This window comes from Aphelocoma coerulescens, chromosome 3, assembly GCF_041296385.1.
Source record: "Aphelocoma coerulescens isolate FSJ_1873_10779 chromosome 3, UR_Acoe_1.0, whole genome shotgun sequence".
Taxonomy (NCBI): Eukaryota; Metazoa; Chordata; class Aves; order Passeriformes; family Corvidae; genus Aphelocoma; species Aphelocoma coerulescens.
In genome coordinates, this window is record NC_091016.1 from 15784555 (window position 1) to 15804792 (window position 20238).

Below are 20238 nucleotides of genomic sequence, written 5' to 3' on the forward strand. Positions count from 1 at the left end.
AACAAACGGGAATGACGCATGATCCTCCTGCTGGTGCCTCAGAATACTGGTAAGTGCAGATCTGGGTAGCTACCAAGATTAACATTTAATTAGCATTTCATGCTCCTTCAAGATACCCAGATCTCAGGGCATTTTGTTTCCAAGCTGCAGCTATACTGTCACTCTCTGGGGAAGAACAGTCAATAGGAAACAGCGACTGCCAGTATTGCAGGAGTGTGGGGCAAAACCTGAAGTGTCTGTGTGAAAAGGTGAGTGGGAAGAGTGTAATTGCCACAGCCAAAGCTTAATTAGGGCAGCAGGATCACTTCTTTACTGCATGGCTGCAAGATGATCATCAGGGACCTTCTTTTTGTATCTCATGCAGGAAAGGAGCTCTTAATAATACCCTGCTACTGAAACCCACACTGGGGTGTAGCTCTGTAGTGGTTCCCAATGAAGCAGATTGCCTGCTTTGTCACTGCCAGCCCTGTGACCCTGCGAGGGACCACAGTTCATCCCACACATGTTCTGTCTCCAGGAAAAGCTTGCCTTGGCTTATTAGAGGGGAAAAAACCAGAAGAATAATAAAATGGACAATTAATCTGGTCACTTTGGAGGACATGCTCATGCTTTCACATGGCAGCCTTGTACCGGCTTGTTAGTCATCGTGAAACATATCCATAGAAAAAACTCCGATCCTATACTACATCTGAATGAAATTCCTTCAGATTATTAAGATTTCTGTTGTCAGGACCAGGATAAAACCCTTCCAACACTCACTTGCAGCTGTCCTGGACTTCTGCAGTCCTTTATGGAAACCTGCTGTAGGTACAGTGTCTGGAGTTGGTTTGGGCCTTTATGAAAGATGTGTGGAACAGTATGCAGGGCTCTCCTAGGAGAAAACTGTTTGTCCAAGACCGGGGACATCGTGCCTGCAGAAGTGGAGTGGCCCCGCTCCCAGCCCAAGAGTCTGTGAGCTGAGCCACGCTGGGGAGAAAAGACACCGAGGGGCACCAGCCCAGCCACTTCACCTGCCATGACCGTTCTGCGGAGCTCTGCCGTGGGGGGGAAGTCGACGCTGGGCGAGCCACCGAGCTTTCATCTGCTGCTAGAACTACTCCGTGATAGCTCCTGTTTTTCCCGAGAGAGAAGCCGGCGCCATCTTGTAACGCGTGTCATGGGCGGGTTTTCCTCTGGCATTTTGGGTCTTTGTTCCAGTGGGAGGACGGTGAGGTCTGACAGTTTGATATCTACAAGTTACTTACTTATTTTTCCTTGCCTTGTGGGCATTCTGTTTGTTAATAAAGTGTTGGGTTTTTTCCACTTTCATCTATTAGTATTCATTTCCTATTGCTGGAAAGGGATTGTTGGAACAGTTTAGAGGAGACAACTTATTCCAGACTGCCCTAAGTTTTCTCAAACTGAGACAGATGGCTTCACATAGGAACAACCCCAAGGCTGCTGAGAGGAAGGCACGGAGGAAGACAAACCTAGTTGTACCGGTTTGGCCAAATTTTGAAATATATCCCCTGAGAGAAGGCAGGTCACCACCCCTCCCCCACCAGCTTCAGGAAAAAATAAATTTTCCTCAAAGGAAAGGGAAAGAGATAAAAACTATTTCTTTAACAAACACACGGGAAAAGGAAAATAATGCTAAATAATAAAAATCTCTCGCTGTGGAGAAAAAACCTGGGAAAGTGTTAAGAGCTCTCCCTTTGGTCTCCTCGGAGCTGGGACTTGGCCCAGGGCCAGGCCCTCTGTGCTCGATGGAAAGTCCTCTTGACGTGCACTGATATTGAAGCAGTCCAGTAGAAAAGAGAGAAAATCTGAAATGCCAGGGAAGGAAAAAATGTTCAACTCTCAGTCTCTCTCTGGAGAAAAAGAAACTGAACAACTGGCCAAAAACTGACCGGGCAGCCGCGAGCCGGGTGCCTCCTCCCTCCCCTGCCACAGCTGGAAAAAAAGTCGCTATCTCTGTGTGACCTTGAACAAGCTGCAAACTGCTTTGAAAAAGTTTTGCTCAGTTTTTCCTTCCCCTTCTCAGGCTCAGTTTAAAGGCATAAAAAGGCACAAAATTAATTTCTGGGCATAGGGCAGCGATAAGGAATACACATCATAAAGTCACCCCAAGACACTAGTATTTCTGAGGGAAATTTTTTTACACCAAACCAACTGGAGTCATCAAACAGCTGACCTGGCGTTTCGAGACATGGGCCAAGGGGGAACCTTTCAGTGTGTTTGGTCAAGGCCGGGCTATGCTCAAGGCAAAGGTGTGTCAGTGTACTCGGCTCCTTCTCTCCTCATGGTGTCCGGCAGGCACAGGAGCCCACAGCTCCTGCAGAAACCATCACGGCACTCCGTGGGAGCAAACTTGTGTCCAGTCCTCACACAGAGCTCTGGTGTCCAGCACTGCACCTCCTTGGAATGAGGAATTGTTGCAGTGCTCTTGGAAGGAGCTAAGGAGGTTTGGCCTTCAGATCAGCTCCTTCCTAGCTCCTGATTTGCTGCCCTGGCTAAGCTGCTGCCTGTGGCAACACTTAGTTCACAGCTGACAGCCCTGCTCTGCTGGCGGACAACCATTGCAGGAGCTTTTGCTGGGGTCATTGAACCTTTCAGATCTTCCCAAGGAGAGCTAAGGAGAGAACTTGTCAAAGGAGCATTGCCTGGGCAAAGCTTTTAACATTAAATCTTTTCTCTGTGCTCATTACCATGCACAGTAAATATTTGAGGAAGCAAGCTTCCTGCTCCAGAAATTCCTGCAATCAGTCAGATTGCCAGAAAGAAAACGCAGATTTGGGATGTGTAGTCTCACTTTAATTCATTGTATAGAGAAACACAGGAGCACTTCTTGTGAGCTGTGTGTCTAACCTAAGTGACCTTGCCACTAAGAACTGAGAAAAGTGGGGAGAGATGGAATCAGTGGCACAAGGATCTGCAGTAGGATTCTCCCGCAGGCCTGAGGAAACTGCCCCGGGGTTCCACTGGGCCATGGCTTTTTACATCAAAACTTCATGCTTCACACTGGGGTGGTGAATCTTCCCTGGCCTTATCAGGCCACACTGTGATCTCAGAAATGCTTGTTAGGCCTCAGCCTTGATGAACAGCCCCTGGACTAAGCTCCTCTTGAGCTTGCCCAAAACACTGAGTGCTCCCAGGAACTTGTGCTGTCTAACCAGATCCTGGGGTTTTCTATGAACAGTCTTGGAAACTACTTTTCTTGCCTGAATGCCATAACATCCTTCTTCTCGCACTTCCAAAGACAGGCTGCTGACCCAAAGTGCGGCCATGAGGAAGCATTTTATGACTGAAGCCCACTGTCTTGTGGCCCATCAACAGCGGCCCAAAAGGAAGCCCTCGAAGCTCTCCTGGACCACAGCAGCTGCCACTGGCAACCTCCAGTGGGGCCTCTCAGAGCCAGCGAGCTCAAGTTTCCTGTACTCACAGGATCGTCGATCAACAATGGATCCTGGGCCAATCCCCCCACTCCTCACGGCTCCAGTTTAATTACTGTTAAGCTTGAGTGCTGTTAAGCTTTTAGGCCACATTCCTTTTCATCCTTGTCCTTTCTCTCCCTTTGTCAAAACCCGTCTAAACATACACACACACACAACACACACACACACAGAGTTCTCAGTTCATGTCTGGTTTGATTGACTGCATTTTGTGTGTTGCTTTTTTCCCTTGTTGTGCCTTAAAGGACTAGTAAGTAATAGTGTGAATGTTGCCAACAAATTTTGTTGAGCTGTTACTTCATATTCTGCACTAGTTTGAAAGCAAACCAGTGAGAAATCACAAGACAGAACTGTAATTTACTAGGAAAATGAAAATAATTGCAATAGTACAAGAACACTGACAGAGTCAGGATACAACCTGACACCCTGTTAATCAGGGTGGTGGTAGCAGCCCAGATGAAGTGGTCCTATTGAAGCAGTGATCCTGTTGAAGGGTCTGGTCTTCGGCTGAAGGTCCAGTAGTAACTCTTATCCTCTGGGAACCCAGGAGGGAAGAGCTGCTTGTGCTTCAATCCTACCTGATTATATCCAGGTGGGAATGCTTGGCTCCTCCCCCTGGGTGGAGCATCTCCCAAGGGGCTGATGTAATTCTATGAGTCATGCAGTGGGTCATTGCTTGCCCATTAAACAGAGATAGCCTCCAGAGGGATTTAGCAAGGATGAGTCATGGTAGGAGATAACAAACACAGCCCCATCTCTTTTAACAGCTTGTGAAGGTGACAATAGAATACATACTGTTGGTTGCATCTTACACTGTAACCTAGGACATATTCAATCTGGTTTTACTGATAACCTTGACAGTGAATTTTTAAGCAATCTCAGACACTCGTTCATAACAAGCCTTGGGAGCATGAGCTACAGGGCTGACATTGGAAAGCAGGAGAATCACTCTAAAGTGCCGAGTTTAAATGTCCATTTCATTGCTCTTCTATTTATTTCACTCGATTAAGCCAAGCCAAGCTTTTCTTGGAGGCAGAATGTGTGTGGGACGTACTACGCCATTATCCCATAACTCTGGGCTGAATGGCACCCAGGCTGCAGTACAGATTTGAGGAACCCTTGTCACCTGTTCAATAACCTCACAGTTCGCTCATCCTTCTGCAAACAAGTCGCAAACAACGCTGTTGGACTGCTGTCCTGGGTAAATATACATACAGATGCCTTTTCCAAAGCAGTGCCTCTTTTGCCAGTGAAATACACGTCCTCTTCTTACCTATGGAATTGTGATTGAAGACACCTCTGAGCCAGATCTGTCTGAGATTGCAAAGGAGCAAAGCTTTGGGATTTGGGCACATTCTCTTTGTTGCTTTGCTCAGGCCTTTTGTGAGCACAGAATACATTGAGGCAGAAAACTGTAGACTACACAGGATCTTCTGGGTCCATTGTCCCCCAAACATGGTAATAGGTGGCCCCATTGGAATGCTAACTAACAAACAGCAGCACAAATGACATGAAGAAAACATGGCAAAAGAGGAAGAGGAGAGGCCCTGTGAGGAAAGAATACCGTGAGACAATGGCTTGTTGAGTCAGCTGCACTCTGACAACCTCTAGGCCAGCAGGTCTCACATTCTCGGCTTGTTTTTTTAAAAAATTATTTTATTTAAAACTGAAAAAAAACCCCTCAAAATAAAAGATATACAGTTGAAAATCTATTTTCAAATTTTAAAATATAAAATTACAACACATTTATTCAAACCTACATCTACATGTCAGAACATATGTACATCTGTAACTACAAAGCCTAATGTAAAAATCCAAATCTTCAAACATTCTTCAGACAGGCAGAACCCTCTTCCTGAGCTTGAGGAAAGAGAGCTCTTCTGGACAGGAGGCAAGGGCTTTGACGGTTAGGGAACATAGGAAATGTCCAAGGAAAACTTCTTGATAAGACTGTACCAGTCATGCCTGCAAAGTGGAGACACAAAATATAACAGAGGCCGCAATGCAAACCTAAAGCATCTGAAGCTACGTATTTAATGGGACAGACCACCTGGAAACTTCTAAAGAGCTGCACAGGGAAACACGCTCCTGCCAGCAGCCACTTGAGGCAGACCAGGGAGACACCCTGACCCACTTCCAGAGAGCCAGCACAGGAACAGCCTGGCCTCCGGGCTGCCCTGGGACAGCAGGGAGCCCAGAGCCCTGTGCTTTCCAGGAATGGCTCAGCTGCACACGCACCCTCCTGCTCCTCTCCCGGCCCCACAGCTGAGCAGCCCTACAGCTACACGGGGCACTGGGAGCTGCACAGCTCATTGCAGGGGGCACATGCAGGGCAGAACTGTTCCCTGGCAATGTGCCCAGGCTCTCTAGGCTGGCACAAGAGCCTTCCTCCCGCCAGAGAGCGGCCCAGCTCCCGCCTTACCTCTTTGTGAGGCTGAGCCATGCTCAGCCTTCACCGTGTCCTCCCTGGCAGTGACCCCGGGGGCAGCGCTGCTCAGCTGCCCCTGCCGGGGCTCCTGGGCCAAGGCCCCCTGAGCAGGCTGCGAGCGGAGACCTGCACTGCCAAGCCTGGGGGTCTGCACAGCATCCTTGCAGCCAGGCAGAGGCGGGAGGGCACCAGGGTGGGGAGGCCACACAGGGCCCTCCTTAGGCATGGTCTCCATCCACTTCTTCCTTGAGGTTTTGTCTCCAGAAGAAGCTGTAGATCAGGTACAAGGGAAGAAGTGAGTTAGTCGAACTCCAGCCTCTGCTATCTACTCATTGAATGGGTAAGTCATCCAAGGATTTTTTAAGTATTGAGAAGTTTGCTTTGTTTTTATCTTTCATGAAACTAGCATCACTGTGATTGTTCTTAACAGTATGGACCTGGCAAGCCTGAAGGGCAAGGTGGAAGGCTGCAATGATAAGAGGGGAAAAAACCCATTCCTTCTTGAGACTGGGCTTCTGTGCATACCAAGTACAGACCCACACAGTCCTGACTGCTGTTCCTGCAAACCAGCAAGACCTCTCAGCAAGCAGGCAGGCCTTGCTGGTGTTTTAATAGCACCGTTATAACATCCTCAGGGTTTGAGCTGATCAGCCAGCAGACGAAGAAGGGGAAATTTATTTTTAGTGAGACCTGACATTGATGGCTAAGATAGAAACAGGCCTTGCATCTTATGACCATGTCCACTTTGTGGTCTGCTGTGGCCACAGTCCCTGTCCTTACTGGCAGTATGAGTGATTTGGCTACTGAGAAAAAGGAGAAAGCAGAGTAAACCAAGGACAGAATGTTGTGATGCCTTGGGCATCCTTGCAGGATCATCTGTACCTGTCAGCCACCTACTCTGACACAGAGCCCGCACTGACCACCATCGACCAGTCTTCCCTGAAATCTGCTGGGATTTTTTTCCATTTGGCCGAGGCCTTTCATCTCCATTCTATCCTCACCTTTTTCTTCAGCGGTCTTTCCTTTTCCAGTGAAGTCCATGTTCGAACCCGTGCTTCTGCCTCGCAGAAGTATCTGGGTTTGAATTTGGGAACGCTCTCGGCGTAGACAGCGACGGGAGCTTGGTACCCAGCCTTAGAACAAGGTCGGGGGACTCCAATCGCCAGCAGTCGGCGCAGAGAGGCAGAGCCAGACGCGTCTCCTGCCGCTGTGCCTGTGACACCCGCGACCTTCACAACCTCAGCGCGGGGCTGCCCCTTTGTGACACGCTCGCCCGTGGTTCTCTCGTTTCCATGGCCGCAAAACCCCCATCCCAACACCATCCCCTTCCCTTCCCAAGGGCAGCCAGCCCTAAGCCCCAGCAGGCTAGGCCTGTGGGTTTGACACTGTCTAGGAGGAAAGGCACTTTCCAAAGCTACTTCTCAAGGCATTTATTTTTGTAACTCCCACTCAGATCTGGGCTGGGTTTTGCACTTTTTGGATTTGATTTTTTCTGTTCACAACAAACGAAGGGCTGGCACATGAACAGTGGTACCCCATGTTAGAAGTTGAAGAAGCTTTGCACTCTCCATTAGATATCCCCAGTATTCAAGCAGCCCATATCTGTAGGGAACAAACTGGCCTATCCAAACAATCCACTTTTGCTCTACTTCATTTTTCTAGGGGTTTATTCCCTGCTTTCCTTCCTGCAGAGACACCCAAACCCAACATAAACATGACCTGCCTCAAAATATTTCTGATCTTGGCTAATCCTAACAATTGAAAATCTTCCTAATGGAAAAACCACTGGGCAGGTCATTCTGAAATGCTCTCCAACAGAGCTCCTAAAACTCAGAGAACTAATCATTCTCTACAGTCCTCCACCGATGATAAAATCATGTGGCAGCCAAGCGGTAAAAAAAAAAGAATAACTTTCTGAAATCAGGATTTTTTTTCCCCCTGTAGAACATTACAGTCAATAGTAAAAGAGAGAAAGATAAGCTTTAATGAGATAGCTCACTCCTATTACCGCAGGCCTGGTTCCTACGGTATATCACTGTGTCCCACAGCCATAGGGAGGCGGAGGAGAGAAGATCCAGCAGGCAGGAATTGTGCAGCAAGATTGATTCATTGAATTATTTTACAAAGTCTTTTATAGACTTTTTTCTTCATAGTCTAATTGGACAAAGGACCAGCCACCCCTTGGGGGTGATTGGCTAAAATCCTAAAACATCCATTGTCAAAATATTTTTCTACTATACCATAAACAAGACTTTTCAAGGTTGCAGGTGTCTTGGGTGTTTACATTCCCTGCTACCTCTTCTGTGAGAGAGAAAAGTCTCTCACAGACTTAGAAAATAGCAAGAAAATCCTCGCTAACAGTATTTTTGTACCTACACACTCCTAGTCCAGAATTAATCCAGCAAAAATGCCACCTTACATACTCAGCAATTCTTCTCCCCAGATGCATTCAGCATTCCAGCTGCATATCAGCAATTAAGGAATCATTCCAAAGGGGCCGTGCCCAGGATTTGGCAGAACTAACCCTGAGGCAAGGGATCAGTGGGTCTCATCCCTTTTTCTGCATCAGCAAAATTATTTGTTCAAATCTCATCTTTCCCATCTATTAAAGGAAGCTTTGCCCCCTGCAATAGATGCTCCCAGTATTCAGCGGGCCGATATGATCCGTGTATCTGTAGGGTGTAAATTGGCCATGCAAATGTTCTCCTTCCTTGTGGCAGGGGTTCATTCCTGCTTTCTTTCCTGCAGACACACCCAAACCCAACATTAACATCACCTGCCTCAAAACAATTCTCATCTTGGCTGTCCCTGAACATTCAAAACTATACACAGAGCGTTTCCCTGTCCCCCGGGACAGGCTCTAAGGCTGGGCTCTCACTTGCACGGAATGAAGAAGAGCTGCTGCACTTGCCAGCGGCTCTGGGGTCTCGCGATCAGCGCTTTGAGTGCAGCTTTTGTACCCACTCCGCCTCCCTGAGCCGAGCAGCATTCCTGGCCATCGGCACCGCCGCTGCAGGCCAACATCCTCCGGGCACAGCTGCAGGAAGGAGATTGCAACGAGTCCTGGCTGAAGGAGTCTCCAGTCTGCTGCAGCCCTTCACCTGGGGCGGAATTGTCTTGTGCCGCCATGGGGGGAGCAAAGGGGCGATGGGCTCTGTGCAGATGAGGGTCTCCTCGGTGTGCTGCTGGTCGCTGGGCCCCACACAGCTGCTGGTGCGTTGCCCCGCAGCATCAGGAGCCTGCATGGAAAAATAACACTGCCAGTGCAAGTGACAGCCACCCATCCCTGCCATGGCCCTGCCCACAGGGCGTCCTGCCTACCAAACTGCTCGAGTCAGGTCATGTTAGAGCAACATAAAAAATGTTCAAATGATGCATTTTGCACATTCTGTCAAAATCATGGCCATACAGTCCACATGTTGGAGGCAGACTGCTGTCAGCAGAATGGGGGAAGCCCCAGCAGCTGCTCTCCCCATGGCAGGATGCCCATGGCAGCAGAGGCAAGTCTCTGACCTTGCCCACTGCAGTGGGACCCAGGACAGTGCTTTGGAGTTGTTCCCACGGAACTCAGGCTGCTGCTACAGCAGCAACATCACTTCACACATTTGATAAGAAAGAGTTGGAATGGCACACAGGACTTGCCCCAAGAGCTACAAATAAAAGGCGGGGTGGTTAGAAGAGTTTGCTCCTTTTTAATACAAGCAGGCCTGGATTTAAGCAGGGACACTGGGCTAATCATACTGGGGACTGCTTTATAAGCCTTGTCTCTAGCAATTCCCACCAGCCTGCAAGATTTTGTCAGTAGAAAGGGGTAGCTAAGGTTTTACAGCACATCCATGAGCAAGTCTGGGCCAGAACTCAAAAGCACAAGACAAATACTCCCAAATCTGCCCCCCATGGGGAAAGGAAGCAGAAAAGCAGATGAAACAAGTGCCATTGAAGCTAAATTGCCTGCATTTATCTTCTGGTCCAACCTTTCTGTACAAAATCTCCTCAATTCAAACACACAGCTTAAGATCAAGGAATAAAAGTGTTTCGAGAGCATTTAAAGCCTGATTCCTCTTACTTGCACGGAAAGGTAGATGCTAAATTCCTTAAGAACACAAATGTGGGTCTGTTTGGGACTGCATCCTTCAAAACAAGGAATGGAGGTTTAGAATCACAGAACTGTTTCCATTGGGAAAGACCTTTAAGATCACAGAGTCCCCCCAATAACCTGAGGCCGCTAACACTGCCAAGGCCACCACTAAAGCATATCCCAGGACGGGATGCCATTGGCCTTCTTGGCCACCTGGGCACACGCTGGCTCACGTTCAGCCACTGCCAAGCAGCACCCTCAGCTCCTTTTCTGCTGGGCAGCTTTCCAGCCACTCTGCCCCCGGCCTGTAGCCTTCCGTGGGGTTGTTGTGGCCCAAGTGCAGGACGGGACACTTCACCTTGTTGAACCTCATACAACTGACCTCAGCCCATGATCCAGCCTGGCCAGATCTCTCTGTAGAGACTTCCTACCCTCCAGCAGATCAACGCTCCCACCCAGCTTGGCGTCGTCTGCAAACTGGCTGAGATGCCCTTGATCCTCTCCTCCAGATCATTAATAAAGATATGAAACACGACTGGCCCCAGTGCTGAGCCCTGGGGAACACCACTTGGGACCAGCCACCAACTGCATTTAATTCCACCACTCCCTGGGCTCGCCCATCCTGACAGTCTTCACCCAGGGAAGGAAGAGTACATTAAGTACTTCAGGCTTTTCTTCATGCTTTGTTCTATGTTTCCCCCCACATCCAGTAAAAGGCAGAGATTCTCCTCAGCCCTCCTTTTGTTGCTGTTGTATTTACAGAAATAGTTCTACTCTCTTTTGCAAGTTTCTAGGAAGAAATTCTTTACTGGGAGGCTGCTGAGGTACAGGGAACAAGTTACCCAGAGAAGCTGTGGATGCCCCAAGCCTGGAAGCATTCAAGGCCAGGTTGGATTGAGCCCTGAGCAACCTCGTCTAGTGGAAGATGTCCCTGCCCACAGCCAGGGCTTTGGAAGTAGAAAATCTCTCAGGATCTTTCCAATATAAATCATTCTGTGATTCTATGATTTCCCAGGAGGAGTCACATTAAATATGGGCGTTGTTTCCGGTTTCTCTCCCCACTTGCAGGTGGCCATCAAGCGAGTGTCCCGCGATCGCATCCCGGAGTGGGCGCTCCCCACCCCCTGCCCCAAAGAGACCAAAGCATCCCCCACAGCCCCACGGTGCTGCACCAGATCCCGGGCACGTGGCCTCCTCCAGTCCTTGGCGGCCTCGGGGAGGCTCCAGAGCCCTGTGTGCGGGACAGCTGCTGCAGCACCCACCGCTGTGCCTGGGGGCAAACAGCGCCCAAGGAGCGGCTGCGCAAGTTCAGAGTCTGAAGCAGAATCCCCGGTGCACGCAAGTGAGAGCTGGGATTTCAGGGGCTGCCAGGAGACGCTGAATTCCTCTCCTCGCTGCCCTTTCTAGCCACGGCCACGCTGATGCAATCGGAAGAATTGCCCCTGCCCAGGCAGCTCTCAGGTAGAAGACTGGCTTTTGCTCCTCATGTTTCTGAGGGGCTAGCTGCCAATTCCTCAGGTTTTCCTTCCAATTAATACGGGGTTATGACTATTTTTACTAGTTTATTACTAGTTTATTTCTAGTTTTACTTCCTGCAGCTCCCTGTGAGCGAGGAAGCACCACAAACCCTCTCCCTCAAAGCCTTGAGGTACTGCCCAAGCAGAACTTTTTCATGCTCTTTCCTCCTGGTGATTTTATAATCTCGTCCACAGTCTGAAAGCAAACTGATGCCGTAGGCAAAAGCTTGACCTTGGAACCCTAGGGCACTTTCTGTGCGTGTGTTTGTGTCCCCACGGCCTTCGGGTGAGCCTGGTGAGGCCGAGGCCTGGGGCCCTCAAGATGGCGCCGGGGAGCCCCCGGGGCAGCGGGGCGGGGCGGCAGAGGGTGGATTTCCCCCGAGCGAGGGAGCGAGGGAGCGGCGGGGAAAGGCGCGGGGAGCAGGGGAGGCACAAAGGCCCCGGCTCTCTGGCAAGCGGGCGGCCAGTCGCCAACTGCTGGCTCCCGGAGCCGCTGGCAGGGCCGTGTCTCCTCCACGCCGGTGACACTGCACCTGCAGCGCTGCATCCGGCTCTGCCGGGCTCCCCAGCACGGACGGCAAGGACACGGACGGGCTGGAGCACGTGCGGACGGGGGACACCGAGATTTAGCGAGCGCTGGAGCACCTCTCCTGCAAGGAAAGGCTGAGACAGCTGGGCTTCTTCAGCCGGCAAAAGACACTTAGGCTTAGGCTCGACGGAACCGTGGCCTTCCAGGACCTGACGGCAACCTACAAGAAAGCTGGAGAGGGACTTTGGACAAGGGCAGGCAAGGACAGGACAAGGGAGAATGGATCCAAACGGAAAGAGAGTAGGTTTAGATGAGGTATTCAGAAAAATGACTCTCGTGGCACAGGTTGCCCGGAGAAGGTGTGGCTACCCCCTCCCTGGCAGTGTTCAAGGCCAGGCTGGATGGAGCTCTAGACAAGCCCTTGGTCCAGTGCCAGGGGTCCCTAGCCACAGCAGGGGGGCTTGCAACGACGTGATCTTTCAGGTCCCGTCCAAGCCAAACCATGCCGTGACTCCGTGATTCTGGGATACTTCCCCTCCTCATCCTCTGGCAGAAAAAGAAGCTTGGGACCAAGTTCCACATTGCAGACTCTGTCTTTTGGCAGCCTGCAACTGTCTCAACAGAGGATGAAAAGAGATGACATTACTGACACGATTTATCTTTTCTACCTGAAAATTAAAGGCTCCACTCCTGTCCACTCTCGCACAACCATCAGGACAGGGAACTCTTCCCGGTGAAATGCTTCATCTCACCCAAGGAAGAAGAAAGCTACAAGCCCACACTTTTCTTTATTTCTGTATTGATTTATTAGGTTATTTCTTTCACGGGCATTTATTTCTTTGTTTGCTTCTTCCCTTCCGCGGGGCGCGCGCCGGCTCCTCCGGTGGGCTCGCGCAGGGAACGGACGAACGGAACGGCCGCGCGCTCCGGCGGCTCAGCGGCAGCAGCAGCGGCAGCAGCAGCGGCAGCAGCAGCAGCAGCAGCAGCGGCAGCGCCTCTCTCGATCGGTTTTCCACTCGGATTTCCGCTCGCTCTCCGTCCCCTTCTCCCTCTCACACTCCACTCACTCCCGTCCCGTCCCGTCCCGTCCCGTCCCGTCCCTGTCTCCGCCTCTCCCAGCGCGGCTCATGCCGCGTCCCGCGGGCCGCCCCTCTGCGGGGCCGCCCCGTGCCCGCCGCGGTGCCGCCTCCGCCGGGCTCTCTCCGTCCTGGCAGCGGCTCTGGTGCTGGCGGAGCAGCACGCTCTTTTGGCTCCGCCTGGCGCGGGCCCTGGCCCGGCCCCGGCCGAGGCCCCTCCCGCGGCTCCGCCCGGAGCCGCCCCGCTGCCGCCCCTCGGCGGGGCCGCCCCCTGCCCGCCCCTGCCCGGCCCGCCGCGGTGCCGCCTCCGCCGGGCTCTCTCCGTACTGGCAGCGGCGCCGCTGGAAGTGCCGCTCGCTCTGGTGCTGGCGGAGCAGCACGCTCTTTTGGCTCCGCCTGGCGCGGGCCCTGGCCCGGCCCCGGCCCCGAACGAGGCCCCTCCGGCGCTTCCGCCCGGAGCCGCCCCGCTGCCGCCCGGCTCCCGCCCCGTCCCCGGCAGCGTCGTCCGCAGCATCGCCGGCAGCTTCCCCGCTCCGAACTCCGCCGCTCGTCAGCTCGGCCGCCGGCCCCGGGGCGGCTCGGGAAGCAGCAGCGCCCGGGGGCCCCGGGCAGAATGCCGAGAGCGCGGTGCCGCCCGCACGGGCGGAGAAGCCTCCCCTGGAGCAGCTCTACCGGCAGGGCCCGCTGCTGGGGAGCGGCGGCTGCGGCAGCGTTTACTCCGGGACCCGGCTCGCCGACGGCGCCCCGGTAAGAGTGGGGCCGGGTCGGAGGGGGGCGGCGGGCGGCGGGCGGCGGGCGACGGGCGACGAGCTCAGCCCGCCGCTCGCCTTGACTTGCAGGTGGCCATCAAGCGAGTGTCCCGCGATCGCATCCCGGAGTGGGCGCGGCTGGTGAGTGAAAGCCGGCAGGGCGTGGCGGGCGGGGCTAGGGCGAGGCCCGGGAGGGTGGGAGCCGGGACGCTGCGAGGGGAGCGAGCGTGCAGTGAGCGGGGGCCGCGGAGCGTCCCGGGCCGGGCAATGGCGAGCGGCGGTGGGGCCGGGCCGGGGTGCCGAAGGCTCGGCGCAGCATCGGCCCCGCTGACGGCATCGCGGTCCCCCCCGCAGCACAACGGCGCCCTTGTGCCCCTGGAGCTGGCGCTGCTCTGGATGGTGTCGCGCCCTGGCTTCCGCGGCGTGGTGCGGCTCCTGGACTGGTTCGAGCTGCCCGACGGCTTCGCGCTGGTCATGGAGCGTCCAGAGCGCTGTCAGGACCTCTGGTACTTCCTGGAGGAGCGGGGGTTCCTGACGGAGCCCGTGGCGCGGGGGCTGTTCCGCCAGGTGCTGGAGGCCGTGCGGCACTGCACCAGCCGCGGCGTCCTGCACCGCGACATCAAGGCCGAGAACGTCCTCGTCGACCTGGCCACCGGCGAGGCAAAGCTCATCGACTTCGGGTGCGGCACGGTCCTCCAGGACACCTTCTACACCCGAATGTCAGGTGAGCCCGAAGGCGGGGCCCAGCCGGGCAGCAGAGATTCCCCCCTTTGCTGGCAGAGGGGGAAGAGGGAGGGAGCGAGGGGAAATCCTTCTGCAGCCGGCTGCAGCCAAGTTGCTTTCCGGCGGGGCGAGGGCTGCCTGTTGTGGAACGGGAGCTGGCTGGGAGGGAGCGGCACTCATCAGGGCCTGATGAGCTGCGCCCGTGTCCCGTAGGCACGCCGGAGTACAGCCCGCCGGAGTGGATCCTCTTTGGCTGCTACCATGGCCAGCCAGCCACCATCTGGTCCCTGGGCATCCTGCTCTATGAGCTGGTCTGTGGGCACCTTCCTTTCAACACGGATGAGGACATCATCCGGGGCCAGCTCTTCTTCCCGCCCCGGGTGTCTCAAGGTGGGGATGCGCCTTCACGGCATGGGGGGAGGGGGGGAAGGACGTGGTTGGCAGAGGGCAGGTGGCACGCAGGCGTCCTGCTCTTGCAGCTAGGGAGGAGGCTGATCTGCTGGGGTTAGCTGGAGGAGGTGGCACGTGTGCCTCTGGGCTGCTCTCGTCCGAAAGGGAGGATCGACGGGAAGGTTGGGGTGCAGCTTCCGAGCGCTCCTAGTGTGGCCTGGGCGCCGTGGAATCTGGGAGAGCAGGGGCAGGAGCCTTGTCCCGCTGAGCAGCGTTTTCCCGTTTCTCTCCCCAGAGTGCCAGCACCTCATCCGGTGGTGTTTATCCATGGACCCCGCGCACAGGCCGTCCTTGGAAGACCTGTTTGAGCATTCTTGGCTGCAGGACCGTCACCTGGCCCAGGAGAGAGCAGAGATCCATCCCTCTGCACAGTAGGATCCAGGAGCCCAGCAAGCACCAGCTGCACGCGTCTCGGGGCGCTCGAAGAAAACGGCAGAGCGTTTCCCTGCGGCCGTGGCACGGAGGAGAGAGCGCAGCCGAGGAGATGCTTCCGCTGGTCCTCGGCGCCTTGTGGAGGAAGCGGCTCAGTGCTCCCCATCCTATTGGAGAAGTCGTGGCAGTGCGGTGAAGTTGCCACGGACCGGAAAAGGGGAAACATTCCCCTGCAGCTCAATGGCATCGTGATGTCCCCGCAAGCCGAGGCACCGCCGGGGTGTTCTTCTGGAGCACGACCTGGAGCCGGACAACACCGTCCTCGAGCTGGCCGCTGGCGGGGCAAAGCCGGTTGGCTTTGGTTGCGGCCCCTTCCTGGAGGACACGCTCTGCGCCCCGACGGAATCAAGATGAGTCCACAGCCGGCGGAGGGATGGGGGGATGCTCGTGGTTCCAGGCGTGGCAGGGCTCGGCCGGGCCAGGCGCCGGAGCTTCCCCGCTTGGCGGCACCGGGGAATATTAATTTTTCCGCCGGCCGCCAAGTTGCTTTTTGGCGGGACAGGGCACGGATGCTGTGCAGGGGGAGCCAGCGCCCGGCCTTGCTGACAGCTTCTGCCACCCAGCCTGGCCCGGGCAGAGGGGGGGGGAGCCAGCCTGGCAAAAGCATCCGTCCGTAGGGACGGGGGGCAGCAGAGGGGGGCAGGTTCCGAAGGCGTGCCCCAGCTGGTCTGCTTTGCGGGCCCTTGAGGAAGGGGTGGGCTTACGCGTGGGAAAGGTGGGGTTTTTCCCCAGCCATGGAGAGCCTTAATGCTTGCATGGAGTGCTCAGACCCTCCCCAGGCCCGTGAAACGGTGATAACCTTTGACGCTTTTTCTTGCTTCCAGGTCTTGTTTTGAATTGACTTTCATGCAATCGTTCTTTGCTTTTTCCAGGAAGATTGCACCGGGTGCCCGGACTGCGTGGGGAAGCGCTGGCCCCCTGTGTGTGGAGTGCGTCCGGTGCCGGCGCTACCCCGGGGGGCCGCGGTCTGCGGGGCCATCGCCTTCAAGACGGACGAGGACCTCGTGCGGGATCGGCTCCTCTCCTGGCAGCAGGTCTCCAGAGGTGGGTACCCGGCTTCACAGCAACGGGTGGCAGAAGGGCTTCCGGCAGACAGCAGCGGGCACACGAGCATCCCGCTCTTGCAGCTGCTGAGGAGACTGCTCTGCCGTGTTTAAGTGGAGGAGGTGGAACGTGGCCTGCCATGCTGCTCTCCTCTAGAAACGGAGAATTGGCACCGCCAGCAGCCTGGCCCGGGCACAGGCCGTGCTGGGACAGGGGGGACAGGAGCCCTGTCCGGCTGACCGCGGCTTTCTGGTTTCTCTCCCCAGGGTGCCAGCACCTCAGGCACGGAAGCAGCACCGCTCGGCCTGCGAATCTGGGAGGGCTGGAGGGCGGCGGGTGTTAATTTGCTGTCAAAAATAAATCTTGTTCTTGTCGTTGTCATCGGAGCCTTTCTTTCATCCTTTTCCAAGCTTTTGGTCCCCTTCCTCCAGGGTAATCTTTTTGTGTCCTTCCTCAGCCACTCGGTGGCCTTTGGCAGGGGGGGTTAAGCAACGCGAAAATTTCAACAACAGCTCCTGTTGCCAACGGCAGCAGCCCCTTCGAGAGGCCGGAGCTGCCAGCCAGGCCCGCGTGTGCTTTGGAAAGGGGAGCGGTTTGCAGGGACGCAGTGGTCGCCCCGCTGCAAAAGCTGGGAGGAAATCAGAAGCGGCAAAATGCCATTTCGGCTCAAGCCCCGCCCAAATACTTCTTCGTCTTTCCCCTCTGCTCCAAGATAGGCAGGCAGGGCTGGACTCCGGCAAGGTTCCAAGTTCTTTGTGCTCCCTGGCATCAAAGGGATCACGATGGAAACTCTCGTATGCAGTGACTGCGGTACAGCTCCTGAAGGAAAAAAGGAAGTGTCACGAGATGGGACATCCTTCTTGTCTCCTTTGTCTCCCCAGGAGCCCCTGAGAAAGAGAAATGCCTGCAAGGGCTTTATCTGACTCCTTCCCAGCCAGCCCTTCCCTCCTCGCTCCCGGGTCTCGTTTGCTCCGCAGGCCTCATTAGCTCGCTAAACTCAGAGGAGCCCCGGTAGGAAAAATCGCTGCCTGGCGTGGCGCTGGTTGATCCCTGTCTCATCTTGATTCCATTTGCCCTGCTCCCCACCCCCCGCCCCAAAGAGACCAAAGCATCCCCCACAGCCCCACGGTGCTGCACCAGATCCCGGGCACGTGGCCTCCTCCAGTCCTTGGCGGCCTCGGGGAGGCTCCAGAGCCCTGTGTGCGGGACAGCTGCTGCAGCACCCACCGCTGTGCCTGGGGGCAAACAGCGCCCAAGGAGCGGCTGCGCAAGTTCAGAGTCTGAAGCAGAATCCCCGGTGCACGCAAGTGAGAGCTGGGATTTCAGGGGCTGCCAGGAGACGCTGAATTCCTCTCCTCGCTGCCCTTTCTAGCCACGGCCACGCTGATGCAATCGGAAGAATTGCCCCTGCCCAGGCAGCTCTCAGGTAGAAGACTGGCTTTTGCTCCTCATGTTTCTGAGGGGCTAGCTGCCAATTCCTCAGGTTTTCCTTCCAATTTCTGGAGGAAAAACTCTGTGTCACTTGGCTGCGTGTGTTTGCTTTGCTATGGTTTAAATCCCAGCCTAGTAAAGCCTGGGAAGGCTGGTATGTGTCAGGGAAAACTAGTCTGTGAGCTTATGGGGTTTCCTGCCATCACCAGCAGAGTGATGTGTCCTTTGGGGATTCCTCTGGAGACAAAATTAGGCATCTGCTCCCTCCTGCAATATTCTCTTAGATCTTTCTAAAATATCCTAGAAAAGACAGTGAAACTTCATGTCTACTTGCACACCCACTGTTTGAATAGGGGCATTTTTGTCTGACCGGGCAGCCGCGAGCCGGGTGCCTCCTCCCTCCCCTGCCGCAGCTGGAAAAAAAGTCGCTATCTCTGTGTGACCTTGAACAAGCTGCAAACTGCTTTGAAAAAGTTTTGCTCAGTTTTTCCTTCCCCTTCTCAGGCTCAGTTTAAAGGCATAAAAAGGCACAAAAATTAATTTCTGGGCATAGGGCAGCGATAAGGAATACACATCATAAAGTCACCCCAAGACACTAGTATTTCTGAGGGAAATTTTTTTACACCAAACCAACTGGAGTCATCAAACAGCTGACCTGGCGTTTCGAGACATGGGCCAAGGGGGAACCTTTCAGTGTGTTTGGTCAAGGCCGGGCTATGCTCAAGGCAAAGGTGTGTCAGTGTACTCGGCTCCTTCTCTCCTCATGGTGTCCGGCAGGCACAGGAGCCCACAGCTCCTGCAGAAACCATCACGGCACTCCGTGGGAGCAAACTTGTGTCCAGTCCTCACACAGAGCTCTGGTGTCCAGCACTGCACCTCCTTGGAATGAGGAATTGTTGCAGTGCTCTTGGAAGGAGCTAAGGAGGTTTGGCCTTCAGATCAGCTCCTTCCTAGCTCCTGATTTGCTGCCCTGGCTAAGCTGCTGCCTGTGGCAACACTTGGTTCACAGCTGACAGCCCTGCTCTGCTGGCAGGCAGCCATTGCAGGAGCTTTTGCTGGGGTCATTGAACCTTTCAGATCTTCCCAAGGAGAGCTAAGGAGGGAACTTGTCAAAGGAGCATTGCCTGGGCAAAGCTTTTAACATTAAATCTTTTCTTTGTGCTCACTACCATGCACAGTAAATATTTGAGGAAGCAAGCTTCCTGCTCCAGAAATTCCTGCAATCAGTCAGATTGCCAGAAAGAAAATGCAGATTTGGGATGTGTCATCTCACTTTAATTCATTGTATAGAGAAATACAGGAGCACTTCTTGTGAGCTGTGTGTCTAACCTAAGTGACCTTGCCACCAAGAACTGAGAAAAGTGGGGAGAGATGGAATCAGTGGCACAAGGATCTGCAGTAGGATTCTCCCGCAGGCCTGAGGAAACTGCCCCGGGGTTCCACTGGGCCATGGCTTTTTACATCAAAACTTCATGCTTCACACTGGGGTGGTGAATCTTCCCTGGCCTTGTCAGGCCACACTGTGATCTCAGAAATGCTTGTTAGGCCTCAGCCTTGATGAACAGCCCCTGGACTAAGCTCCTCTTGAGCTTGCCCAAAACACTGAGTGCTCCCAGGAACTTGTGCTGTCTAACCAGATCCTGGGGTTTTCTATGAACAGTCTTGGAAACTACTTTTCTTGCCTGAATGCCATAACATCCTTCTTCTCGCACTTCCAAAGACAGGCTGCTGACCCAAAGTGCGGCCATGAGGAAGCATTTTATGACTGAAGCCCACTGTCTTGTGGCCCATCAACAGCGGCCCAAAAGGAAGCCCTCGAAGCTCTCCTGGACCACAGCAGCTGCCACTGGCAACCTCCAGTGGGGCCTCTCAGAGCCAGCGAGCTCAAGTTTCCTGTACTCACAGGATCGTCGATCAACAATGGATCCTGGGCCAATCCCCCCACTCCTCACGATCAACAATGGATCCTGGGCCAATCCCCCCACTCCTCACGGCTCCAGTTTAACTACTGTTAAGCTTGAGTGCTGTTAAGCTTTTAGGCCACATTCCTTTTCATCCTTGTCCTTTCTCTCCCTTTGTCAAAACCCGTCTAAACACACACACACACACACACACACACACACAGAGTTCTCAGTTCATGTCTGGTTTGATTGACTGCATTTTGTTTGTTGCTTTTTTCCCTTGTTGTGCCTTAAAGGACTAGTAAGTAATAGTGTGAATGTTGCCAACAAATTTTGTTGAGCTGTTACTTCATATTCTGCACTAGTTTGAAAACAAACCAGTGAGAAATCACAAGACAGAACTGTAATTTACTAGGAAAATGAAAATAATTGCAATAGTACAAGAACAC

General features: G+C 54.0%; 1 protein-coding gene across 1 annotated transcript; it reads left to right on the forward strand.

Moving 5' to 3' along the window:
- Window positions 1-13311: 13311 nt before the first annotated feature.
- LOC138107007 (serine/threonine-protein kinase pim-1-like) lies at window positions 13312-15980 on the forward strand (the record flags this gene model as incomplete). The annotated part of the gene is made up of 5 exons (XM_069008338.1): window positions 13312-13806; window positions 13899-13949; window positions 14163-14532; window positions 14745-14921; window positions 15217-15980. Coding segments are annotated over 5 exons (1233 nt in total), but the record flags the coding sequence as incomplete, so codon positions are not given.
- Between the last annotated feature and the right edge of the window lie 4258 nt (window positions 15981-20238).